At 39.6% G+C, this 27,318-nt stretch overlaps 2 protein-coding genes across 6 annotated transcripts in view; one reads left to right on the top strand and one right to left on the bottom strand.

Moving 5' to 3' along the window:
- SMC2 (structural maintenance of chromosomes 2) overlaps positions 1-16,433 on the top strand; it is a 21,539-nt gene extending 5,106 nt beyond the window's left edge. For 2 of the 3 annotated variants that reach the window (XM_074532736.1, XM_014272457.3), the window contains exons 8-25: positions 24-257; positions 925-1,074; positions 1,725-1,958; positions 2,806-2,965; positions 5,231-5,348; positions 5,986-6,124; positions 6,361-6,480; positions 6,793-6,997; positions 7,557-7,692; positions 8,670-8,794; positions 9,591-9,784; positions 10,086-10,229; positions 10,474-10,668; positions 11,238-11,438; positions 12,235-12,351; positions 12,910-13,070; positions 14,252-14,399; positions 15,826-16,433. In XM_074532736.1, coding sequence (XP_074388837.1) covers positions 24-257; positions 925-1,074; positions 1,725-1,958; positions 2,806-2,965; positions 5,231-5,348; positions 5,986-6,124; positions 6,361-6,480; positions 6,793-6,997; positions 7,557-7,692; positions 8,670-8,794; positions 9,591-9,784; positions 10,086-10,229; positions 10,474-10,668; positions 11,238-11,438; positions 12,235-12,351; positions 12,910-13,070; positions 14,252-14,399; positions 15,826-15,984 — 2,940 coding nt within the window. In that variant the 3' untranslated portion in view covers positions 15,985-16,433. The remainder of the gene's footprint in view (positions 1-23; positions 258-924; positions 1,075-1,724; positions 1,959-2,805; positions 2,966-5,230; positions 5,349-5,985; positions 6,125-6,360; positions 6,481-6,792; positions 6,998-7,556; positions 7,693-8,669; positions 8,795-9,590; positions 9,785-10,085; positions 10,230-10,473; positions 10,669-11,237; positions 11,439-12,234; positions 12,352-12,909; positions 13,071-14,251; positions 14,400-15,825) is intronic. The other variant, XM_074532737.1, reaches the window with a different exon arrangement.
- A 777-nt stretch (positions 16,434-17,210) lies between these two features.
- Positions 17,211-27,318, bottom strand: part of ECPAS (Ecm29 proteasome adaptor and scaffold) — a 59,895-nt gene continuing 49,787 nt past the window's right edge. For all 3 annotated transcript variants that reach the window (XM_074532734.1, XM_074532733.1, XM_074532735.1), the window contains 11 exons: positions 26,675-26,766; positions 26,520-26,586; positions 26,094-26,285; positions 24,906-25,114; positions 24,387-24,430; positions 23,684-23,876; positions 23,014-23,158; positions 22,300-22,405; positions 22,069-22,157; positions 20,825-20,896; positions 17,211-20,017 (listed from right to left, as the gene is read on the bottom strand). In XM_074532734.1, the coding sequence (XP_074388835.1) occupies positions 19,878-20,017; positions 20,825-20,896; positions 22,069-22,157; positions 22,300-22,405; positions 23,014-23,158; positions 23,684-23,876; positions 24,387-24,430; positions 24,906-25,114; positions 26,094-26,285; positions 26,520-26,586; positions 26,675-26,766 (1,349 nt within the window). In that variant the 3' untranslated portion in view covers positions 17,211-19,877. The remainder of the gene's footprint in view (positions 20,018-20,824; positions 20,897-22,068; positions 22,158-22,299; positions 22,406-23,013; positions 23,159-23,683; positions 23,877-24,386; positions 24,431-24,905; positions 25,115-26,093; positions 26,286-26,519; positions 26,587-26,674; positions 26,767-27,318) is intronic.

Here is a 27,318-nt window from a genome sequence, read left to right on the forward strand (position 1 = left end):
TTTTTTTTTTTTTGTCTGTTCAGGAACGAGCATTGTATCTAGAATACCAAAAATTAGTGCGAGAAGTAGAGCATTTAAGCAATTTTTGTATAGCTTATCAGTTTGTTCTGGCTGAAGAAACAAAGGCATGCTCCAGTGATAAGTTAAAGGAAGTGCAGTTTAATATAGAGAACTTTCGGGAATCAAGGGCTGGAATTGAACAGAAGATAAAACAACTTAATGAAGACATAGCGGAGATGGAAAAGGAAAAAGATAAGGTAATGAAAACAGAGTTGTGCTCCTCTGAATGCCTGAGAAGGAGGGAGAAATACAAAGAATTTTAAGATACTGGAATTATTTTTATAGATAATATAGTGTTGAATTTTTATCTTCTTCTGGTGTGTTGCTTAGGTTATGTGGTTATGCTTAGGTTATTTGGTTTTACCTAGAAGACATCCATTTCAATGGGGGTTTTTTTTGTCTGAAATCAAATGAAAAATAACTGAAAGATAAAAAACTGTTTGACTTCATGTTTTTACTCTGTGCATTCAACAGTAAGTTTTGCTAGAGGCTTTTTTCTCCCTTTTTGTTGATGTCTCAAAAGAAAAGTAAGCAAGGTTTTGTTGACAGTAATCAGTATTGATTTCGATTTTGGGGGCAGTAAATTTAATGAGATGCAGGATGGCCCAAAGAGTCTTTGGATGTCTAAATTCACCTTCAATACAGGGACAGTGTCCCGTTTTATGGAGGGATGTGGGTCTTCAACAGTACCTTCTAGTTGGGTTGGATTTCAGAGGTCAGAGATGATCTGACCTGTTTGTCTTGAAAACTTCTGCCTGCTTGGTCAGATTTCCTTCTACATAAAGCTCTGAACAGAAGATGAAGTACTACAATACTGCATTGGTTTCACAGGCTAAATTAAATTTCCTTTATTACTGGTTGTAGGAAGGTGGTTGTAAACTCCATGAACTAGAAGTTGCTCTTTCAGCACATCAAAGAGTTAATATGAAAGTACGAAGCGCTCTTGATCTCCAGAAGCAAAACTTAAAAGGTGAAGAGGTTAAGTACAAGGAATTGGTAAAATGTATGCAGAAGGTGAGATATTTATATATAATTTTCTTTACATACTAAATTCAGATTGTGGAAACAGCTGTTTTTTCTTTCCTGTTATGGTATGAAGAATCCTGTGATTGACAAGAATTGCATTAAGAAAGTAGAGACAAATGTTAAAGGCTTTGTTTAATTTATTCAGCATAGGTAGTAGGTTCTCTATAGAAAAATACACGATGCAAATACAAATAAAGTGCAACTCCTCACGGTTCCAAATTTTCTCTTAAGCTCAGCAGTGGTGTCTGTAGCTTCAAACAATTATGCTCTCTGGACATATGTTACTCTTAAAATTAAATGAGGAATTTCTGCCTTGCATATTTTTGACAATTAATGTTTTTTATGCAGGAAGATAATTTTTTTGATATTGGGAAGAGCAAGATAATTCTCTTAGTTCTTGGGGAGTTGTTACCCCTTCCTGTATTTAATCTCTCTGTAAATACTTGGAATACTCATGGGATGAGTAACACATTGGGAAACATGCAAAGACATATCACAAGATTACAAAATCTGACAAAGGGTCATAAAAATGTAGTTGATTAAACTACTTGTTGCTCCTCACCTAAACAACATGAATTTCAAGGTAATAGACTCAGGTCTCTCTCTCTCATTTTTTTTTTCCCTTTGTTTTGCTGAAGGATTCTAAAGCATTAGTATCAAAGGAGAAAGAAGTAAAGAATCTAGAGAAAGAACTAAATGTTTTACTGGAAGAAAGTGAAAATGATGCACATGCTTTAGCTGCAGCACAACAGCATTTTAATGCTGTATCTGCTGGCCTGTCCAGCAATAAGGATGGTGAAGAAGCTACTCTTTCAGGACAGATGATGATCTGCAAAAATGAAATTAGCCAAGCACTAACAGAGGCTAAACAGGTAAGAAAAAAAACAAAACACTCTCTGTCTCAGACCTGCCTCCATGCTTTTGAAAATTGCCTGAAAACCAATTGACACATGTTTGAAAGATCAATGAAAAGAGGTACAGAATATCTATGCAAGATATTTTACGTTTTTGCATATGCATTAAACTAACTTTTTGATAAAACATAAATGAAATATCTTTGCACAGGAAAATGCTGTAGCATTGCTGTGAGGAAGTACTAGAAACTGGCATTTGAGATATAAAGTAGGATTCACTGTACTCAAATGATCAATAATATTGAATAGGAAAAAATTAGGGCTGTTGTCCATGATACACAGTCAAAGAGATTTCAACAGTTAAACTTAATAAAATCAAAATAAAGATGCCTGTTATTATGAAATGGAGGGTTTAGAAGAAACTATTTTCTCCTTAGTTAAATTGTATGCTCATCACATGACTGAAAGAACCAATGCTTGTTTTGTCTTAAGATAGAAGACCTCTGCTGGGGTAATTCTGACTGTGGAGTTTAAATTTCCAAAGTTCACTTTCCTTGTCTCACTTAGGGGAGAAATTCTGCTCTGTAGAGTAACATGGACAGCTATATCCCATCTTAAATTACTTTGTTTCTTCTCAGAGTTATTAATGTTCTAATATGTTACCACAGTTAAATACAAGATCTGTGGTTTTGTGTCCAAATAACCTGTGCCATTATTTTCAAAAGCCAGGGCTGGCTTTGGCGTATCTGCAGCCAGTGCAAAACTTCATAAATTACATGGATAGTTTGATAGTGCAAATGTTATAAATTTGTGTCTGCAAGATTGTCTTTGAAGATCTGGTTCCACATTTGCTTATTCCTTATAGGCTCAAATGAAATTGAATTATGCACAAAAAGAATTAAAGGCAAAAGAAGCTGAAGTTAAAAAGATGGATGAAGGCTACAAGAAAGACCGAAATGCCTTGGAAGCTGTTGAAAAAATGAAAATAACCCTAGAGAAGCAAATGAAGGAGCTGAACTATTCAGGTCTGGACAGACTTCTGATGCATAATTTTGGGTCAATCTGCAAGGGAGTATAGAATTGTCATGAGTTGATCCTGACTCAATGCCAAGTGTTTGCCAAAAGTGTTCTATCACACCCCTTCTCAAGTAGACAGAGGAGACAATATACTGCAAAAGCTCAATGGTTGAGATAAGGACAGGGAGGGATCACTTGACAATTACTGTCATGGGCAAAATAGACTTGACTTGGGGAAATCAATTTAACTTAATTTCTCAGGCTCTATTTAATTTCTGATTTTCTGTACCTCCTCTCCATGAGTGATGCAGGGGGATAGGGAATGGGGGCTGCAGTCGCTTCCTCACACGTTGTGTCTGCCACTCCCTCCTACTCAGGGTCAGGACTCACACCCTTCCCCTGCTCCACCATGGGGTTTCTCACAAGGGAGGCAGTCCTCCTTGAACTTCTCCAGTGTGAATCCTTCCCATGGCCTGCAGTTCTTCACAAACTACTCCAGAAAGGGTCCCTTGTGACAGTGGTCACAAGGGTTCTTGGATGAAGGGAGAGACGAGAATGTTGACTCCATGTTCAGAAGGCTTGATTTATTATTTTTATATATATATATATGTATATATATAACGTTATAACTAACTAAAAAGAATAGAAGGAAAGGTTTCTTCAGAAGGCTAGCTAAGAATAGAATAGAAAAGAATGAATAACAAAGGTCTATGGCTCGGACAGAGAGTCTAGCTATCTGGTCTGTGGTTGGCCATTAATTGTGAACATTCAAGATGGCCCAATCACAGACACACCTGATGCACTCCACAGCAGCAGATAACCATTGTTTACATTTTGTTTCTGAGGCCTCAGCTTCTCAGAAGGGAAAAAATCTTAAAGAAAAGGATTTTCACAAAAGATGTCTGCGACAGTGCCTCTCATGAGGTGCAGTGCTTCAGGGACAGGCTACGCCGGTGTGGGTGCCCTGTGGGGGTCACACATCCTGCCAGCAAACCTGCTCCAGCATGGGCTCCTCTGTCCATGGGTCTGCAGGTTCTGACAGGACCCTGCTCCAGTGTAGGTTTCCACAGGCTACAGATGGACATCTGCTATGGTCCATGTTGCTACCTCAGCATGGTCTGCACCACAGGATGCAGGAGGATCTCTCTTCCAGTGCTTGGAGCACCTCCTCCCTGTCCTTCACTGGCCTTGATGCCTGCAGGACTGTTCCTCTCACATATTGTCACTCCTCTTTCCAGCCACTGCAGATAGGTTTGGCCTTTTTTTCCCCTTCTATAATATGTTATCCCAGAGGCTTCACTACCATCAGTGATTGTCTTGGCCTTGGCCAATGGCAGCTCTGTCTTGGAGCTGGCTGGAGGATGCAGAAACAAATGAAACAAATAATTTATGCTCTTCTTCCCATCAGGTATTAGGAGGCAGTGTTCAGCCACTTCCTGTGAAGTAGGACCTCAGTCAGCTGTTTTGGAAGAAAAAGGCCTTAATAATGGATGCTTCCTTCCATCATCCTTTCTCTTAGCTTTTACTGATGAGAATACCTTCATAACAATATGAAATATCTGTTGGACCCCATATCCTGTCTATGTCCCCTCCCAACCTATTGCCCCCTCACAACCTACTGGCTTTTGGAAGAGGGACTGGAAGGACAGCCTTGGGGTCAATATTCTTAGCAGTAGCCAAAACTGTGTTGCATCTATGCTTTCTCAGTAGAAACACAAAGAACAGCACTATGGGGGCTGCTGTTGGGCATCTCACCCAGCCCCAGTGCAGGAGGGGAATGAAAAATCAAGTACACTGCTTTCATGCATAAATTCCTCTGATGTAAGCTCTGCAAACTCTTAAACTTTCACTGAGAGCAGCTTAAAATAATTTGATTATATCAACTTTGGGCTGACCATTTTGAAGTTTGATGGCACAATTGAATTCCAGCTAAAATTTAGATGGTTGGAAAGAGACCAACACCCCTATTGCTTCCTAGTTTTCTGTACCTAAAACACTTAGAGTTTGTTTCTTATGCCAGGTAACATTTGTTTCAGACACTACTGTTAGCTGATCTTCCAGATCAACCTTTATGGAAGAGCATTACTCTTTAAACTTTTTCTTTGCATGTTTGGTGTCATGATGGTATTAATTTATTTAGTCTGAAAATTTACAAAGAATTTTAGAAAGTCCTCTCTATGTATATGTAGATAAGCAGTGTAGGATACTAATTTTTAAGCTAATAGATTTCTCTGCTCTGGATATATATCTACTGCTTGTGTTCAACTCTGAAGAAGAAAAAGGAGAAGCCCTCCTAGCAAAAAAGAAGACATTGATTTCTGATATCAGCCAGCTAAGAGAACTGTGTGAAAATTTAATGGCAAAATTTCCTCATCTACAGTTTACCTACAAGTAAGATCTCAGTGTGATCCTGAAAGACACTTGAAAGGACTTTTGGGGACCTTTTACAACATGATTCTACCAATGTCTTAGCTCTTGCTCTCTTTTTCTTGCTGCCACTGAATAATGACTGTCTTACCCATGCTGAAAACTGAAGGGGAAAGTCAGGAAATGTTGTAATCTTATCTAAGTCACTAGAATTTAAAACTTTTGTCTGATGGTATTTCAGTAGCAAAGGTCTAAACTGGGAAATAATTGTTTTCTGCCTGTGGACACAAGTAGACTTGCTCTTGAGAGGTCAACTCCAGTCAAATATGTGTATCCCCAGGTTAAATTTTTTGTTTAATGGGCTGAACATACTCCTATAGCTGTGGTAATAACAGAGCCCATTGGAAAAATCCATTGAAAAAAATATGGAAATAAATCAGGAATTCCATTCTTTTAATGGCTGTGTAACTGACTCTTTATGTCGAATCTCTTTGTGTGGAGTATTTTTAATTAAACCATTTTTTCATGGGGTTCTTTTTCTGATAGAATTTAGATTTATGGGAAAACCCATTATCATGGGGTTTAAATATAAAATTTTGAAGGATGTGTGAGAGAAAAAATATAAACATGATTTATAGTCATCATTTATATTTATTTTAAGACATCCAGAAAAAAATTGGAATCCAAACCATGTGAAAGGCACTGTTGTGTCTCTTTTCACTGTGAAAGATCTATCCAATGCCAAAGCCCTGGAAGCGGTGGCTGGAGGGAAACTCTATAACATTATTGTGGACACAGAAGTAAGTTTATTTCATTAGTACACAACTCTAAATTTTGAGATGTGGTCATACGATTTGGGGTTGGCAAGCATGTGCCTGAATGCTTGAGGGGTTAAAACACCTACATGTTTTGATTGGCTCAAGAAAGTCATGCACAGTTGGTGCCAACAATGTGTTCTTCTTGCAATGCCCTATTGTCTTTCTTTACAAAATGACTTGTGTACTCAGATATGCTTTGTAACTATTTTTCATTTGAGGTTACTGGCAAAAAGCTTTTAGAGAAGGGTGAACTAAAGCATCGATACACCATCATTCCCTTAAACAAAATTTCAGCCAGGTGTGTTCAAGAAGGCATAGTCAAGTTGGCCCGAAGCTTGGTATGTAAATAAATATACTCTTTACACTGTATTGCTTCTGTCCCATTTTAATTTTATTTCTGTACTAAAAACTTGAGATTCTTAATGGTTATTATAATAAGAATTTGTACAGAGTTTGAGGATATATTGATTTTGTTTTTCTTTGTATCCTTTCAATTTTGTGAGGTTTTAATGGGTATTAATTATTCCACTTGTGATTGAAATAGTTTCAAAATTGTGATGATACTTTTGGAAGAGTTATTATCAACAAAAACAAACCAAAATTGAAACGTATTATAACTTAAAGCATACTAATTGCATTTTGATTTCTAGGCTGGGCATTGTAACTTGTATTTAGCCATTTCTCTAATTGGATATGAATCTGAACTGCAGAAAGCAATGGAATATGTCTTTGGAACAACACTGGTCTGTAATAACATGGATAATGCCAAGAAAGTGACTTTTGACAAAAGGATAATGACAAGAAGTGTTACTCTTGATGGAGATGTGTTTGATCCCCAAGGAACTCTGCATGGAGGCAATTGATGGTTCTATTAATATAATACTAATAATATTGTGTGTCTGTTGATATGTTTACTGCTTTTGCATAGTTTTTCTAAAAATTAACAGTAACCTTTATGTTTAGATACATACTGGGAATAATGTATTTGAGCTAAAGTTGTCTTGAGCTGAAATATTAATTAGTTAAAGAAAAAATTAATGACAAACTTCACATAAAGCAATTTAGATTTTAAATACTTAAATCTTATTAGACAGTATAATCCTCTTGGAAGCAAAAGTGCTTTTTTGAAGTAATTCATCATTGGTTTGCAATAATTTCATAAATTATGGAAAGTTAGCTGTTTGCATATGTCATGCATGTGTAGTATTCAAAGTCTGCAGAACCATGTTCTGTAAACAGAGGAAGTCTTTCTCTTCTGAGAACTCTAGCTTTAGCCTAGCTGCTTTCTCTGTTTCTCAGCTAAAATAAATCATTAACCTGCCTCATTATTAATGTTTAGAATTTGCAATTACCAGTGGTGAATCCACTGGTTTAATTCCAATCAGCCTGGCTTTTTAATTTTTTCATTGAACAGGTGCATCCTCACAAGCTGCACCAATATTGTCTAAACTTCAAGAAGTGAAAGATTATGAAGTAGAACTCAAGATAAAGGAATCTGAACTTGAAGCTGTAGAGAATGAGTTGGCAAGCTTGAAGAAGGTTGCTGAAAGGTAAGGTTTGCACTGTACAATGTGTATAATTTCTCTTAATGTGACGAGTAAATTTAATGTAACGAGTTGTTTTGAGAGGCCATAGGCCTTTTGAGAATGTAATATGCAGAAAGTAATTCTTTTCGTCCCTCTCCTCCCAATATAATTAATAAGTTCAGTAATCAAAAAGCAAATTCAGTTTTTAAATAACACATGCAAAACCCCTTTGTTTTGGATAACACGGGGGGAAAAAAGGATACACATTAGTATTTGAAATTGGTTTAATTTTCATGAAGTCCACTGAAGAATGGATCTGTTACAGACATATTTTAACACTTGTACAGAATTCCAATTTGTAGTCAGTCTTATTTTTCTCACAAGGAAATAAAAAGATGTTAAAAAGGATTATCTGAGTGATACTGCTGTAAGCATTTAAATTAAATACTATTAAGTATATTTGATTTTCATCTACTCTATTACTGAATACTACAATAAAAGATGGACTATTTAGTCAGTTCTACAACAATGCCATAAGGAGGTAGTGTTGCATAACATGCTACCTTCCAGGTGGATTTATTTTTTCAAAATGTTTTGAGGTGCAGTAGACTTCCAGAAATATTGCTAAGAGGAGGAAGGAACTTTTGCTTCTAGATATCCTTTCCACAGTTCTTCACCCTAACATCTGTCATGCTGCCAGTTGGAAAAAGGTGATGTCTGAATTGTTGCCAAAATCCCATGAGTTGCATTTGTTTTAATAGGTTAGATCAGGGCTAAACAGCAGGAGCTACATATATAATAACTTCCATGCCTATAAACTTCACAATTATTATTAAAGCAATTATATTGGATTTTCATTCATTTAAGCTTATTTGCCCTACTGTCATCACTGTATCTCACATGAGAAATGGAATACAGATATTCATCTACTTACTTCAGCTTTGAAAGTGAGATGCTGGTAGCCTTCCATATAGCAGTGTGTGTCACTACTGTCTCCAAAGGTATCAGCAGCTGAAGCAGCAATGGGAGATGAAGTCTGAGGAAGCAGAGCTGCTGCACAAGAAGCTTTGTCAAAGTGCTTACCACAAACAAGAGGAAGAGCTGATTGCCCTGAAGAAAACCATTGGTGACAAATGTGTTCTTACTCTTTTACCTGAAAACTAATTACTGAGAATGAGATGGATATCAGGCTGTTTGAGTAACACATTCTTTATTTAAGAAGTACTTTTCGCTTTAAAAATACTAGCTTTATATTTTTGAACATGTAACAAACACAGAATCACAGTATACTTGCATAGAGGTGATTCACTTAAAGGTGGCCATTCTCTTATAGTAAAGGTTATACTCTTATTGAATGTTTTTTATATACTTTGTAATAAAGGAAAATACATCTTTGCAGGGAAGTTAAAAAATGGATTTAACCCCATATTTGAGTAATCTTTGTTTTTTTCAAGCCATCTGTACTTAAGGTTAGTAATGTAGTTTGCCTAACAAGAAAGCATAGGAAAGAAATAGTGTTTTGTATAGATAAGGAGAGATAAAATGCAACAGCAAGTAAAACATCTAAAAAATGGACAGAAGTGATACATATTTAGGTATGTAGTATTCTAGGGATGAGATGGTATCTTGTTAGGTAGTTGTACTTTTTGGTCCTGCAATTTGACATTCTTCCCTCTGTCAAAAAAAAATGGTCATCTTTTCATAATGGCTGTTTGGTCCCCTACCAATAACTGATAGCAACAGCACACTGTCTTAGAGTAATCATTGAAATATCTGATTATTCATAGACTTTAGCAACTAGTGAGTGTTCAACCACTTTTTTTCTGTTGGGGGCACAGAGAGATTTATTTCAGTTGGCGTTTAGGATGTAAATTTGAAGATGACAACATTGCTCAATCTCAGTACTCTACTTTTTGATTCAGCATCTTGTGAAGAGACATTAAACAAAACTGAAGAGACCAAAAAGAAGGCAGAAAAAAAATACAAGGAATTAGAGAATAAACTTAAAAATGCAGAAGCAGAGTGTCTAAAAGAGCGAAAAAATGCAGAGCAGAATCTAGATAATGCCAAGAAAAAGGCAGACACTTCAAGCAAAAAAATAAAAGACATGCAGCAGGTAAAACTTCACTTCTGTTGGCAGTTCTCTCCGTGTTAAAAGTGCAAAAATCAAAAAGTTTGATTCTCCTGAGGTTTTAATACTCTCAGTTTTGGGACTTAATATACTGTGTAGTCACTGACTGAGCTTTTTTGCATTTTTCTTTATTCATTTTGTGGGATTACACCCTTGCTCAAGAATGGGTGCTGTTAGTCTTCTACAGTATTTACTGCATCAAACTGAATTTTAACTCTTTCCATCCAGCTGAATCTTAATTCTTTGCATTTAAGTATAACTAATAAATTAGAAAACATCTCTCTAGGAAGTCAAAGCTTTAGTTCTGGAACTTGAAGAGCTGAAACAAGAGCAGGCCTCCTATAAACAACAGATAACAGCTGCAGAGGAAGCAATCAAATCCTACCAGAATCAAGTTAATGCTCTGGTGACTGAAGTGGCTGAAACAGAGGTAAAAGTGAAATACTGTGTTTCATTATCCATTTTGATGTTACTCTGTGTGATCCTCTGAACCTCACATTATAATGTGTATTTTTTTCTGCAGATTTGCTTACTATTCTCAATCAGCCTAGGTAGTTATTTTTTTGCTTCACTTTCACATGTGAATTTTTTTCTCCTTGCTGTGTCAGTTCTAATAAGGCTTTCATGCCAGCTTTAAAAGAGGCCAATAAATGTCTGCTGATTTGCTTTTCCAGGAATCTGTAGAGAAAGCACAGAAGGAGCTTGCCAAGCAAAAGGAAGTAATTGCATTATATGATAATGCAATTAAAGACAAATCTGCAGAGATGGTAAAATACAGAGAACAAAATAATGAATTACATCTGAAGATTAAAGAATTAGAACATAGCATAACCAAATGTCAACAAGAAGCTGCTGATGCTGCTGCCAAGGTATTGCAGAATTGTGTTTTTCTTCACGTCTTGTGACCAAGAATTGTTATTCCCTTGCCACATGCAAAGGAAATTGCCTTTTTCCTTTAAGCACTGTCATATTTGCAGCTCTCAATGTAAAATTTTTATTTGAGGAAGAGGGAGTGGAAATTGTACATTGTAAAAGACCTGATCTGTATGGGGTAACAGAGGATAGATCACGGTGAGAAAGTGATCAGTAAGAACATTCTGACTGTCTGGACAAATTAGATAACTAATTAAAGAAGGTAGTTCCATGATGCAGTGACATTGGTAGAGTTCAGATGTACAAAAAGTGCTTCAAGTAAGTAAGATGTACATGAAAGCAATAACCTTAAATCTTTAAATCCCTTGTTTGTCCACAATGAAGGAAATCACACAAAGCATTGTAAAGAAATGTACCTGTGCTGCACTAGGGTAGAAGAATTAATTTCCATCAATTTCAGAATATAGGTGGGGTGGTTTCTTTTTTTTGATTTTGTTTGTTTAAATTTTTATTTCACATTTGAGAAGGGCGAGGAAAAAACTTTAACATAACTTTTTGTTTAAAGGTGGCCAAAATGCTGAAAGAACACAAGTGGATAACTTCAGACAAGGAACTCTTTGGCCAGCCAAACACAGCCTATGATTTCAATAATTACAGCCCTAAAGAAGCAACTCAGAAGCTGCAGAAATTACAGGAGCATAAAGAGAAGTTGGAAAGGAATGTGAACACACAAGTTATGAGCATGCTTTCTGAGGCAGAGGAAAGGGTAAACATTCTCTGTTCTAATCTATAAAAATTGGGCAGGCTGATCATATGGTGTATATACAAGATATACAGATATATATAATGTAGCTATATGTTTTCATGTGCTCTGTTTCTCAATATACCAAAAACTAAACTAAACTTTTTCCTGCTTTTTTTCATACTAATCTTACATCTTTGAACAACTCATTGGCACACCAGGTTTTTAGGTTACTCATAATCTTGACCTTGGATGATAAAAAATACTCTTTTATTCCTTCCTACCCCAGATCATCCTAAGTTGAAGCATCAGCAAGCTTTGTGGCATCCATTAGATTATTTGAGAAGTATATAATGAATTAAAAATTGCAGACCAAAAATATGTTCATCTTCAAGCATGACAGCTTGACAGTGTAGCAAGATTGTCTTGAATTCATCTGCATCTTCAGGCTATTCCAGGATTGTCTGGAAACTGACCACTGATTTTATCCTTCAACTTTTCTAATACTTTTCCTCCTGTCAGCCTTGAGAACTAACCTTTCTTCCATGGAAAAGCAAATGAAACATGATTAACTTGGAAGTGCAACTTGCAGAGCAATGTCCTTCCCCCCTGCTGATTGTTGAAAATTCTGATGCTTTAATTTGCAAATAATCCCAAATCTTACATCCCCCATGCAGCTAAATTAATGCACTGGATTTTAATCTTGTGGTTAATGACTATTTCATAGCTACACAATGATACTGTGAAGCTGTAAGAGTAGCACAAACTGCATTTGAGCACAAGGGTCATTGAAATCAATCTTTTCTTCTCCTTGCACCAGTACGATGACTTAATGAAGAAAAAGGAAGTTGTAGAGAATGACAGGGATAAAATTCTTGTAACTATTGAAGAGATTGACCGGAAGAAAAAACAAGCTTTAGATATTGCTTGGAAAAAGGTATGACACTTGAAATTTATCTTCACGTTTTAGTAGAGGATCATGCATAGTGGAAGTAGTGTGTTTTCAGATAATCCCTAAACCTGGGAAATTTTAATCTCCATTTATAAAGTTGCATCCCATCCCATACCTGGACATGCTTAAGTAAACCTGGGAAGAAAAAGAGTGGGGAGGATTGCCACCATGTATCTTACATGGTGCTTATACTTTTAGTAGTCCATTAATTGGGAGAAATTGCAATTTGCCAGTTAATAAATCTGAGTTAGGGCATAACCATTTCCCTGGCTGATAGCATAAAGAAGCCTTCCAATACCTCTTTAATTGGATCCTCATAAAATGCTTAGTATGAGGTGTCACATATCCTTTGGTGTTGCTTCTGTCTTCAGTACAAAAAAAGTAAAAGCTAATGTTTTCTCACTGTCCTGTGTGTGACATGGGAGGTCACTGTGTTGAACTGGGAAAAATGTCTCGAGTGTCCTGCTGCTCACCACTAAGGTTTTCACTCTTTGTGCTCTGATCCAGAGCACACTTATACATCTTTTGTGGTCTGACTTCTAGGTGAATGAAGACTTTGGTTCCATTTTCTCAATACTCCTACCTGGAGCCAGAGCTAAGCTATCAGCCTCTAAAAATGGCAATCGCTTTATTGGTATGGAGTTCAGAGTTGCCTTAGGAAACACCTGGAAGGAAAACTTAACAGAACTTAGTGGAGGACAAAGGTTGGTGAATTAATTTGTTTTCCATTGTCACTGTGTATGTAATTGATATGTCTAAGTAATTAAAGTTCTGAAAAGCAAAAACTTAATCTTTTCCTTGTCAAATGGACTCAATATTGGAAGCACTATTAATACATTCTGACTTAGAACAATCCCTTACTTAGTATAAGATAACAAACAAGATTTTACTCCTGTTACACAGAAGTGGCAAAAAAACCAATTGAATGGTGAGAAAACCACATTAAACTCTAGGTAATACTGACGTAATGTTGAATTAAATGCTCCTCTCCTTGAGCTGTAACCACAACAATCTTTATAGGCAAGTGTTTCCCTGGTATAAAGGTAGTGGCATGGCAACAGTTTTCTTCTCCAGTGTCTAAGGCCACTGTGTAGGGCATGGGCTTCTTTGCAAGTTCTAAGGAAAAAAGATCTTTACAAACTGAAAAGCAGAAACAGAATTTGGGAAGAGGTGAGACAGGGATACAAAACTTTCTAAGGACAGAGTACTTGAAGAACCAGGTGTGGAAAAACACAATTGCAAAACTCAGAACTGAAAATCAAACAACAGCATAATTTTAAATATCGTCACTCAACTAATGTGATCTTCCAATAAGAAGAAGTAATATTTGCTGTTTCTGAGAGAAGACTTCACGTTTTGAAATGAGGAAACTATCATTCCATCTCTTCAGAACCATAGCAGTAATGTGCTTTTGAGGGACTGTTTCGGAATCATAGAATCATTTAGGTTGGACAAACTGTCTTAAGATCATCAAGTTCAACCATTAACTTAACTGCCAAGTCCACCATTTAAACCATCCTGTTAAACCCCACATCTACATGTCTTATAAATCTCTCCATGAGTGCTGACTTCTGTGGGCAACCCATTCAAATGCTTGATAACCATTTCAGTGAAGAAATTTTTCCTGATACTATTTCCTCTTGGCCTGTCTCATTACCTGGGAGAAGAGGCCAACCCCCATCTGGTCACACTCTGCTTTCTGTAGATAGCAATAAGGTCCCTCCTGGGCCCCCTTCTCTCCAGGCTGAACAACACCATACCTGCTCCTCATCAGAACTTGTGATCCAGAAACCCTTTGCCACCTTCATGGCCTTTCAGGTAGTGTTTTCAAAAGGCAGAGCCCTTCAAACAAGACTAAATCCTAATTTTCTTGTCTCCATACTAGATCGTTGGTGGCCTTATCCTTGATATTAGCCATGCTCCTCTTCAAACCTGCCCCAGTTTACATCTTGGATGAAGTGGATGCAGCCCTTGATCTCTCCCATACCCAGAATATTGGGCAGATGCTTCGAACTCATTTCAGACACTCCCAGGTATGATCTTGAAATTATTGTGGTAATAGAATGGTCTGGGTTGGGAGGGGCCTTAAAGATCACCTAAGTAATCCTCTCCTAGGATCCTCTCCAGGGACACCTTCCACTGTAAGATTCCATGTCTGGCTGGGCTGTTTGGGTCCAACCCAGCTAGCTGTGGACCCCAGCCCACAGGATCCTACATGGACAAAAGGCAAAAGATGAGAAGAGCTCTTCTCCACGTGGGGACAAATGTCCTCAGTTTATTGACTGGATAGGGGACACCAGACCAGGGGACGCCCCCCCCCACCCCCACCATGGAAAAGAGGCCATCCCCTTCTCAAGGAGGGATGTTGAGCAGAGGGGAAGGGGCGTGGAGGAAGAGGAGCACTGCCAATGGGATACAAGTGAGGAGGGCATGGGGAGGGAGACCAGGGGAGAGAACATCACCAGGGGAGGGGTGTGTGAGGGAAAAAACATGTGATAGGGGAATTCCATGAGAAGGGAAGAACAAGCCTTCTATTTTATGTTATGTGATATAACATGAACTATGCAGTGCAATATAAAGACTACTCAGTGCAAATCTCCAATCGCCCAGTGCAAAAGAGCAACTAAAACTATTCGGTGCAACGCAACATTCCACCAGGCCAGACTGCTCAGAGTTCCATCCATTATTTCCAAAGGTAGTTTGGCACTGAGGACTCTGAGCTGTTTACCTCTTTTATTCTACAGATGTATGTTATATTTCTGAGTTGTTTCAGCTGAAAGCTAGACTGACATGGCAAGTGGTGGAACTTAAATGTTGTTGCTGCACTGGTTAAAATGGAGCAGTAGGGAAGAGTGTCAATTTCAAGCACGACAACATCCTGAATTCTTTTTTCCTGGAGATTTTTAACTTGAGGTTAAAGATATTTCATGTTGACCCTCTTAAAATAAGTGAGGCACTACTTATTATTTCCTTATGGAAATGATCTCCATATCACTGTGACCTGTACCCCATCAGAGTACCCGTCTCTATTTGATGCAAGGACTTAACCATTCCAAATTATGAGAGTGAGGAGGGGAACCAGCATTGCAAAATTATTTGAGTAATATCTTTTGACTAGGTAAGATCCTACATTCTTTCATAATTGGTGGCACAGTTATTCCCATGTTTACTCCCACCACAAACAGGCATCCTGCATTGTGGACTGTATCCCAGGCCAGGTGCTGAGATATGGACACAAGTGTCATTAGCTGCAGAAAAAGTGGGTTTACATTGACCTGTGTCAACATTACATTGACCTGTGACCAACATTCTGTTGGGCCTTGGTTAGTTTTAGAATATTTTTTAAAGAGTATTACTGAGGTATTAGCCAAACAAAAGAAAGGAGTCCTTTCTTTGGAAACCTTTTCTAGTGTTGTTGGGATAGCAACATTAATTTTAAGTGTTTCTGGTTTGTTTTAGTTTATTGTGGTGTCCTTGAAGGACGGAATGTTCAACAATGCAAATGTCCTCTACAAGACCAGGTTTGTGGATGGTGTATCCAGTATTGCAAGATACAGACAGACTAAAAACAAAGAAAAGGATCTGCCTGCAAAAGCACACAAAAATATAGAACATTGACTATGGTGAGCTGGGAAGAATTGGTCTTCTACATGCAGTAGAAATCAAATAAATGTTCCCTGTTGCTTCCTAATGTTAATGTTTATAATGTTACGTTTTTGTAGGTGTTAGTTCATACCTGGTTCATTCAGTTCATATTAAGAACTGAAACAAATAGGAAATAGTCTGTAACAAACTGTTAAGTTTTAAGTTAAATTTTATATTAAAAATATAATTGTTATGGTGTGCTGTAATTCCTTTCATTTCTCTGTAATATTTACACATAAATGTAGATAAGTAGTAGCTTTGTAAACTTAAAGCCTTCAGATGAGGAAAAGCTGATTCAGCTACCAGAGTTCTAGTCAGAAGACCTATTCAACTCCCAAGGTCTTTTTACAATTTTTAACCTGTTGTTACTTTTACAATTTTTAACCTGTTGTTACTAAATATAAACTATGCCATATAACACAGCCTGGTTGTGTGTGTGTTTTCCTTCCTCAAAGTTTTTCACTGAACAGTGCCTTCACAGAATTGAACTGTTTCCCAGTTTTTAACTTACTTGAATGTATCCTGCTACTTTCACTGGCCAGAAAGGACACGTCTGTGGGGCTTCAGTCCAAACCAGCTTTATCACAGCACTGCAGCGTAGGTCTCTGCTCACCACATCCCAGGACCCATGCATGCTCTGTGTATGGTGGGTGCACAGTCTGACAGCATTTCCCTTGCCAGATCATGCTTCAGCCTCTTGGTGGCCAGCACAGGTGAGGTCTGTGTTTGCATGCTGTCCTCTGCTTACCTCATTCGTGTCCCTGCCTTCTTTTTCTTCCTTTCTGAATACTGTTTAGAAAAGTGCATATAACTGAGGTTACACTGGGTGGGGGGAAAGCTGTGCATGCCTGGAGTAATTTGGAAATACTGAAGTTCTTGAATATTATTTTAGTAAGTTTTCAATCTCATGGCCTCATCTAGCATGTATATGTAATACATACAAGACTGTATATATAATAAATGCAAAGAATGTGTCTGTAATAGACACATGCCCTAACCCTGCCTGGTTTAAGGAGACCAAGCTATGGGTTCAAAAACACACCCTTCCTTCACAGGGCTGCAGAGCCACCATGTGTCTCCATGAGGGGAGGGCAGCGGGCCAGCATGGAGCACAACAGCAGCACACATTGAATCTAAAGCACAGAAACACAATAAAATACTCACTGCAGGAGAAAAAAATACTACCAGTTACTCCAAGGAACAGGTCATGCAGCTTTTATTTAGTTTTTAGCTTTTTGGTAAGCAGGAGGGTTTTCTTTCAGTCAGACCATTCACATATTTGGACAGTACAGATTGCAATAAATTTGATGGAGATCTTGCAACATTAGAAAACTTTTCTCAATATACATCCATTTAAGCAACAGCTTGTAAGTCAGAGCAGGAGTGCTAGAGTCAAGTCTGCACACTGCACTCCAGGTATACAAAGCATTGCAGCAGCACAAGAAATGCCCGTGCTGGGCAAAGTACAGTGTGTTTTACATAGTGCAATCACTTTTAGAGGAGAAACTCTAGGAAGGCCACATCTATTTATTATTTTTTTTTAATTCTGTCAAGTTTACAAATGTGAGGGGGGTAGAAATCAAACCTCTGACTTAATTAACTTTTGTACAGGTAGGTTTTGTGTATAGGCACGTGCTTTAGAGAGGAGCTCTTAATCTGCTCTGTAATCACGAGAAAGACATATTGCTTTGTGATTCAGAAAGTGTCATACCATCTCTAACCTTCCTAACACTCTTGGCCAGAGTTGTTAAACCAGCTTTTTTATAGAGTTCCTAGAATACGCTCTTCCCTCTAGTGTAAATCCCCAATAGAGAAATTCAGGTTGCTATTGATAATGATTACAGTTATTCTACGTACAGTCATTTGACCATACTAGGCATTGCCTCTGAATACTCCAGTCCACAGTGAAAGCTCAAATTACCAGAGACATGGAGGCTCTTGCTTTTCTGTTACTGTCACTCACCAATATGAAAAAACCCAAGTCAGACAATGAACTGCTACAGCAAAGCATCACTGGTAATATTCACCTACTACAAAAAAAAAAAAAAAAAAAGAAGAGCACTCATGACACTACATGTCACAGTAAGCAAGTTTTAAAAGATACTGCAAAATTATTTGCCCAGTAAAATTTTAAAATGTACACTGTGCTCAATAGTTCAAACTACACGTAAACAAAGAGCAGCTCCCTGCAACAAGGTGTAAATCAAAACATTGTAGCACCAGCTCCCAGCACCAAGGAGTTGCCCACTGACCAGTTCTAATGTACAATGCAATAGTGCTCGCTGAGGTTTCTGCTACACAAGAGCAACTGTGGGACAGCTCTGCCCATTTCTTCCTGACATTCTCTTACCAGGTGTGCACAAATTGCATTCTTCCCTACGGAGAGCAAGTCAGACAACAAGATTGTTACAGTACCAGAAAACACTGACTGGGGAATGGCACCTGAGGGGAGAGTAGGTACTGCATACCTGAACCTGAATAAATGGGCATGGAGGAAACATGATGTAATCTGAGCAATCCTCTCCTTAAGAGAGCAGATCTGAAAGGAGCTGCAGACTGCAAAAAAAGAAAACAAGCCTTCTGGTGCTGAAAACCATGAACATGATATTGCCCACACTAATGATTTTATTTCACCATCAGCAAAGCATTTATCCCCAAAAAGTTGTACACATACTGGTCAGATTATGGAGCAGTGCTATCTTCACACTATTAAAGTTTGTTGTTATAGTGGTCAGATTTGTCTTTTGTCAGAGGAGGAGGAAAAAAAGGAGACAGGCAGCAGGGCCACATCACCATATAGCAATTTTACTCCCATGTTAATGCAGATATAATCTTCATAAGTGCAAATTGCTAGAAACCAGCATGACTTGGGCTCTGATAAATGACAGATGATTCCATTTCTTACAAATATTGACAAGTCTAAATTGTTACAGGTCTCCAAAGCAAAAACAGGTTTACGAACAGGAAGGGAAAAAAACATTACCACTACTATTAAAAAAATGTGCCATTTCAAATGCTCTTCAAAAACATATCTAAAAAAGATTGTTTTCCGTTTTTTTTATATCCTGGAGCTAAGGAGTGTCCATGCAAAACAATTTTGAGAAGAGCAGTGTTCCACCTGGGTACCAACTAGGCTCAACTTTGTCCCACACAGCTCAGTAAAGTGCTCTCTTGTGCATCCTTTTAGGGAAAAAGTTCTCATTTAAAGTTTGGGAGGCCAAGGTTGCCAGCTGGGGAAGGCATAGTCTCGGTCAATCCATGCTGAGGTCAGAGAAGGAGGAAGGAGTGAAGTTAACAGTACTCTGCCTTTCATAATGCACAGACAACAGGCTGCAAGGGAGGAGCAAGCAGAAGCAGAGGTGGGTGTCAGATGAAACCCTGCCCCTGGGAAACCACAGGAGTCGAACACAGGCCTCATCAAGGGAAGCATTTTGTTCCCTACAGATAAACACCAGCACTACTGGGGTAGACACCAGTTAACAGATCTCTACGTACAAAAAATGTGAAAACGAAATATGGTTTTACCTTCTGTGCTGGTGGATTTTCAACAGTTTTTCTGAAGGACAAAGGGGGTCTGAGTAACATTCTTCTGCCTATTTAAAAAAAAAATCTTGCCCTTGTGTTTTTTATGCTGCACACTTACAAACATTATAGGGCAGATGAGAGGTATTTGCTGATAAAGCAACTAATGATCAGCTTAAGAGTAAAAATAATATTAATGGGGAAAAGAATTTAAGGCATTTTTTATTTTGGCCAGGAATGATGCATCCTACAGAGTAATCTTCATTTCCCCACTTGAGTTTTCAGACCACTGCACTTTTTTGTTTTTGTTTTACATGGCACTTTGAACTTTATGTTTTACAAACTTAGTCAAGATTTTCAAGTGTTCTCTTCAACACAAATGCCCTCTCTTGTAGCTCAGGTCTGCTATCTGATGCCATCGTAGACAATGAACGCACAAGGTGCTCTCTGCTTTCCCGTGTCAGGCTTTCCCACTGTTGAGCTTCTGTGCAGATAAAGACAGACAGACATTGGACATGAACACCAGAAAACAAAACAAAAGATTCCAAAAGGACATTGCTTTCCCCAGACAGGCTAAAAGAGTGACTGCTTCAACCTTTCACTCACAGTTCATACTGCACTTCCAGGAGAACTCGTCACCTGGCTGCTCAGGTGCATGTGCTGCCTCCTAACAGGGAGTTGCACCTCTCCAGACCAGGTGCCATTGTCTAAGCTTGCAACGTCGGACCACAAGGGCCTGAAGAGCCACATGCTTCCCATGTTGCAAATGGCTCATAAAAGAGGCTTGTAAGTTTTTTGTCTGAATAAAGGAAACATGAAATGCATACCAGAAACCCAAAGGAAAAATTTGCTACATAACAACTGCATATGAACCTGAGAACTAAGAAGACCTCACCCTATGAAGACAATTCTGCAAGTCTTGAATACTAAATAATAATGAGAAACGAAACTTGACACTGAAAATGTAAAAATCACTCTTCTGTACTAAGAGGAGCTCTCCCCTCTATGGAGTTTGAACATAACACACGCAGATCTGACAAGACAGTTCTGTGAGCTCCATGTGGGACTTCCTTGGCAAACATTCTCCTCACCAAAGGAAATACTATCTAATGGTACTTTAGAACTTGATATCAACTTCAAGGTCTCTCCTACTTCCAAGTCCCAGCTTCCCCAGAATCACCCCGTACTGCAAGCAGAAGTTAAAGTCATCTCTCCAGAGTTCCAGGCCATACAGCCAGGTGCCATCTTTACCAAGGAATGGCTCTTCCAGGTGGCAAGGAAAAAATCTCACCTTGTAGTCTGGTAAGCAGCAGTTGTATCACAGACAAAGCTTCTGTTCTTATGGATGTGTAGCTTTTGTTTTCTAAAAGATTTAAAGAAAACAGACAAGAAAACCCAAAACCACATTGAGAACCAAATGCATTAATCTTACAAAAAGCAGTCACCTCTGTGATCTCCAGACCACTTTTGCTAACACAGTTCACTGAGCTCTTGTTTGTGCTGTCAGTCTGCCACTTGAACACTAGGCACATTTGAATGGCAGAAAGTCAGCAACTGGAGGCTGACAAGTCAACTAAACCTTGTGCATTGCCTCTGCCAGTACCACAGAGAAATTTGTATTCCTTACGTATTTCAGGAACAAAATGCTGCCATAGCTGCAGGGCGATGGCAGACAACTTCTGTGTGTAACAGAATGTTCTAGTGAGTTGTACTGGTTGGAGACCATACAAATGTTAACAAGCAGGATTAAGTAAGGGTACATAATCTCCATGCCAGCCATCAAACACAAGCTTGTCACAAAAAGTTACTTGGTCTCTGAGCTAAAATCTTACTAAGATGAGGACCCTAGTCCTCATTCCATGAGGACTGATACCTAAAAGAAAATTTCTCCAAAGGGGTCTCTGAATTGGTAGCTAGCACCAAAGTAAGTGCTGTCTTTTAGGCACATCTGAAACAAGACTACATGCAGGCACAAGATATGGGGCACTGTTAGAGTGAGAGGACAAGTGGGAACACTACCAAAGTAACAGAGAGGCCCATTACTATCAGCATGACACAAGCAGCACTTCTATATGGGTGCCCAGCTCCTGTAGAGCACAAACTGCCTCTGAGCCTTGGAGCTTCATGCACTGGCTATCTGAGAAAACTTGGGATATCTTTTGGATACTATAATCTTGGATACATAATGCATATGTATCCAAGAAGTATGAATGGTGGAGGAGAAAAGCTTGTGTTTCATTAAATCAGGATTGCTTGCTTGTGTTCTGAGAGGTTGCACGGTCTGCTGTCTGCCTCTCCCTGCCCTTGCAGAGCTCTCTTGCACCAGAGGAACACACTTCTCTCCAAACTGCACCCTGCATGCTGCTGTCTTGAACACTGCAACTTCACAGTAATCCCTACAGTGCAAGGAATGGCTAAATGTTACCTCTGACAACCTCTGCTTATTCTGCATTTCCTCTACCACACAAATCCCCAGAGGAAAACGGTATTACAAGCAATTCATCGCCCATCACAAATCAGGAGAAGTCCATTTACCTAAAGAATGGGTGATAGAGGAACAGGTTTCCAACAGTATTTCTGTCAAAGCCACAGGGTCAGAATGCTCCTCATCAAACAACATTAGCCTGTCAAATACGAAAACAGTCAGGCATCCTGCATCACTGGGACAGAAGTTTGCTCAACTTCTCCATTCATTCAGTGTCATCAAATTCACAGAACAATTTCAAGCATGAAAGAGAAGACAAGTGGACTGCAGAAAAAAATTACCCTTGAAAGTAGGCATTCATGGCTTGTAGCACTCCAAGCTGCACTTTCCATGTGCTGAGTTTCAGACGGTCACACATTAACTTGCAAAACTCTTGGCGATAGCAACCTACAGGAGAACAAGCACATACATCACCATATTAGCACATGGAAAGGCAGAAGGAAACACTCATTTGTCTCCAAAGTGCTCCTCAACAAGTGACATCAAGCATTTAATCACTGCATATGACCAAGTCAACATCCCTTGTAACAAGTGACCCTGAAAATCTTCACCACATCAACTCACTCATTACAAATGCTGGCAGACGAAACAGCTGCATTACATACTCTGGCATGCTAATAAAAGCAACCTTTTCCCAACCCTCTCCAGGTATTCCCAATTCTTCTACTAGCTTTGTTGCAAATGTAAATGTGAGCAGCAGAATTAGGCTTCTTTTCATTAGAAAAGCCACCTCACTCATCCTGCTTATCAATAAACTCAGAACATTTTCGTGAAGTGAATTTAAGACAACAGTAAAGATTTTTCCTAAGGATGGGTTATTTTGCATGAAAGCAGTTGGGGCAGCTATCTCAATGAAGATCCTCATAATCTGCCTGCAGCGAGATCCTGCATCTTCTCCTGCACTTTTCTCATTCTCATGTGATCTCCAGGTCCTTCCCTTCTGCTTTTCATTTTAAGAAAAAATAGTTTGTTCTGCATGTCATCAGCTGACTTACGCTGTGTTTCCAGGCTCCTCGGCCAGGCTTTGCCCAGGGTCTCGAAGGCACAGATCAGGGACTCCATCTGAACCTCTCTCTCCCTCATGTCCTCATCCTCTTCATCATGCTTTGGAAAAGCTGTTCCTGTGCCCTCCAGAGAATTCTGCAGAGGCCACAGGGGAAGATGTGACTGACAGAAGGACGAGGGCGGGCTAGGCACACCCTGCAGCTGCACACACCAGCCCTCACGCCCAGCTCTGGTGCTGCCGGGACACAGCGGGCTCTGTAGCCTGGCACCCAGCACAGTGCCTGTGCTACACCAATCCCACCCCAGAGCTGCAAGGCTCTGCTGATACTAAACACAAGCACTCTACACAGCTTCCCAGGAGCCTTTTGCTGCCTGTAGAGCAGTCAGGAAATAACTTTTCAAGTGGTAACAGGATAGTGGGGCAGGACTCTGTCTAAAGAACAGTTGGGCTAATTCAGAATTTGGGCAGCACAGGTAGAACCACCCCAGGGCTCACCACTGTCTGGTATTCAGCCCCACCAAAGATCTGGCTGTGTGAGGAATCTCTCATATCATCAGCCCTTTGGGCAGAAGTCTGGCATGCAGCCAGCATCACTGGGACTATCACCACTTGGGTGTTCTGCTTTGAAAGAGAGAAAACTCAAGAAGCTGAAGTGTCACCTTCTTTATCATGGGGAAGATGATATCAGCAAGTTCCTGGAACCGGTCTTCCTTTGTTGCCTGCAGCACCTCAGCTGCACAGCGCAGTGCCACCATCTTATACTTCAGGTTTTCTTTACGACATTCTTTCAGGAGAGCCTGGACAACATCTGTGATGGTGGGCTGACCTGGCACTGACTTCTGCAGCTCTGCACTGAAATGCAATGCACATGGACACCATCATGTTAATCTCTTCCCAAAATCCACTGTTCCCAGAGAGGAATTAATTCCTGTGACCAGGCACTCAGTTGCCTACCAGTAATTGTAACAGGGGTCTTTCTCACTGTTTGTCTGCTCTCCCTGTTTTATTCTCTTCTTTTTTCATATGCTTCCAAGGCACTTACACCCTCACTACTCTTTTACTTCTTCCTCTTTTTCCCATTTAAGGTGTCAATCTTCCCCCTTAGTCTCTGCTTTCCTCTTAGCAATTGTGGCCTCTCAACATCCTCCTCTTCCTCTCTAAATCAACCATTTACTTCTGAAGCATCACTTGCTTCTCACGTAAGAGGAGATCCTCACTTGCTCTCTGCTGATAAGAGATCAGGATGGTGATGACAAACCTTCTATAATATCTCCTTAGTACTCTATATGCAATAACACTGTACAACAACCTCCCTTTTGAGATCTCAGATCCTGAGGGTACCACCTCCTTCAAGCCACTTACCTGCACGCAGAAACAACACTGGCAATGGCCTTTAACAGCTCCTCCTGCAATGACAGAAGAGACATCACCGAGAAGTGCCACAGAGCCAAAATGCACAGTCCTGCTGCACTGGGCAAACCTTTGTGCTCTTCTGCAAGGGGCACTGGGGACACATGCCTGTGACACCAGTTCGGACAAGCAATGTCTGTCTATCTCTTGCCACTCCTCCTGCAGAGGACAGCCTTCAATCTGCACAGAACTGGCAGCAAAAAGGGGCTGTGCACATGCTAGTATCCCTCCAGGCTAGAAATGGTGCAGTGGAATTAGTCTAATTGGGAACCCAACTCCAAAGCATTCTGAATTTCCCCTACCTATCTTCCCAGTCATTTCTGTAGCTGCTAAATGCAGGACAAAAGGCAGAGTACCTGCATCAGCATTCTTATTGTGCTGCTCTGCAGCAGAGAACATTGCATTTCCTGACTTAAGGGCTGCATGCTGCTGGGCTCACAGCCAACCATGAGGTGACAATTCCCTCTTTACCTTCCCAGTCCAGGTTCTCCCTGGCAGGCCTTGCAGCAGTGCAGAGAGCACCATTCCCAGATGCGGCGGTACAAGGGAGCTGGTCTGTTTAGCAATTGATGCCATGGCAGCTGCTCCCTGAGCTTTCATCTTCCAGGACTGGGACTGCAAAGCCTTCTGGGTGATGGATATTAACTCCTGCAAATACAGTCTGATCCCACCTTGAGTACCTGCATGTCAAATGGAGGAAAACTATAATTTTGCTACAAAACAAACATACCTTTGATCTTACTTAAAAAAATAATCCCAAAAACAACAAAAGCCACCACAAGTAAACAAGACCAGTGCTATCCTGGAAAACACAAAAAGAACCAGTTATAGATCTCTTGGGGTTTTTTGCTATGAGATACATCGGAAAGGTCTACTGCAGGCAAAAGCGTGTAGAATTCCTCCTATCCTCGTTGAAGGTGGGTTCTTTTCTAGGGGTTCCAAACATACAGTCTTTTTTGAGTATTTACACACAGAGCTTATGTCAGTCCTTCCATATAGCAGACACTAGACATTGTGTTAGCCTGTTTCTAAGGAATATAATGTCTTTTTTTTTTTTCTTCCAAGAACAGATCACTAGAAAACCTTTTCCAGCTCCTTTCTCAGACTCCTGAAAAATCATCTGAGGACTGAGGAACCAAATCTGAAATCTGAAAGAGTCAGCAAGACAATACTATAATGTATCCAGATCTTCATTTATAGAAAGAACTGCACTTCTATAGCATAAATTCATTCATTGAATCTAAAATCAGAGGTATTGTCACAGAGATCTCCTAAAGAGAGAAAGGGCAAAGCCCCTGAAACTTTGAAGTGAGCAGCAGCCCTATATAAAGAGGGCATCTAAGACTGGCATAAAAATTTCCTAAGATGTCTAGTTATCTGCACAATCAGGGCCATATTACAGTGGCATTCAGTGTATCACAATTTTAAAATACTTCTACTGTGTCTCTCCACCCTTGTGATCAATGCCCCTGTAATTATTTTAAATAGCCAGAGAAGGCAGACTTCATACAAGAAATCTAGAGCAAGGAAGAAAATAGAAACAAGCTTCCCAAATCTCTTACCATGAAAACTCTGTATTTTCAAAACGGAATTCCAGAAAGTATGCTATTTCTTGTCCCATGCTTTCCTGAAAGCTTTACTATTCTTAATACAACGTACCAGGTACATTTTCCTGCCAAACTTCAGTCCACAGAGTAGAATTCTCTTTCTCTCCTTTCTCTTCTTCAGGAACTTCATGCATCCCAAGAAAAGCCAATGGCAGCACTTGCTTGGCATGGTTCTTCAGTACATCTGGGCTGTAGCGTCCCATAGCATGCACAGTTAACGCACAGCCTGCTCTGTAAACTGGCTCTGAAAGACCAAAACAAGCACCTTATGACTGGGAAGCAGGATTATCCTTTTAACTGCTTGGTTTGCCTCTTGGAAAGCAGAGTAATGCACAGTATCGTGCAACATTGTATAAGAATTATTCAGCCAGTGACACCAAGCATCAGGACATAGAAATGTTTCTTTACTAGCTTTTGATGTCACCAGGAACTTTTTCTGCACTGCATTCTGTAAGTGAATACCTCAAAAGCAACACACCTTCCTTCTCCATGTACCAGCTGCTGAGTTTGTGCAGCAGCTTCTCAGTGCTACTGTCTCGGGAAGTCTGTAAGAAGGAAGAGACTCAAATTATTCAAACGCTTCAAAGAAGACCACCTATAAAGAAACAAAATAAAACTCAAAGACCAACTTACCCTGACTAGATGCCCCATAGCAAAGGCAAAAGACTTCTGTACCACACTGTTGCGATCAGTCAGGCCACTAAGTAAAGCACTCATAAGTTTGCCTGTTGGAAGAGACTTTACTTTATCAGAAACATTATGTTTGGTCACTCTGGCAAGAATTGCAATAACCTGCATTTCATTAGATTGCCTGAATTTATGCATTTTTCCTCACTCCACGTATGTGGGGTTATTAACTCTCTAAGTCCTTATGTTTAAACTAGTGCTAGTGTTTTGCACACCTTGACTGATAATGTTTCTCTATGCAAGCCCTCCATGCTTTCAGCTTCATTTCTGTTTTGCAACAGAAAGGTGAGGTTCTTTCTACTATCACAAGAGACCCAATGAAGCAAAGTTGCTGTTCATGGTCCACCCATAGCTCAAGTTGAAAGAACAATGCATAGTGGCAGTGCTGCACTAACACAGGCATTGCTAGACTGCTCCAAGAAAAACCAGAAATATTTCTGCCTATTCCTACTCAGTGCTAGTGAATTCCCTCAACTCCTTCCTCTACCTCTTCCAGCTTGGTGAGGTACTGAACCTACTCCAAGCATGCCAATTTCAAACAAAAAAGGTAACTTCAAACAGCTCTCTGATAAAAATAAACTTGTAACGAT

This window comes from Zonotrichia albicollis, chromosome Z, assembly GCF_047830755.1.
Source record: "Zonotrichia albicollis isolate bZonAlb1 chromosome Z, bZonAlb1.hap1, whole genome shotgun sequence".
Lineage (NCBI taxonomy): Eukaryota > Metazoa > Chordata > Aves > Passeriformes > Passerellidae > Zonotrichia > Zonotrichia albicollis.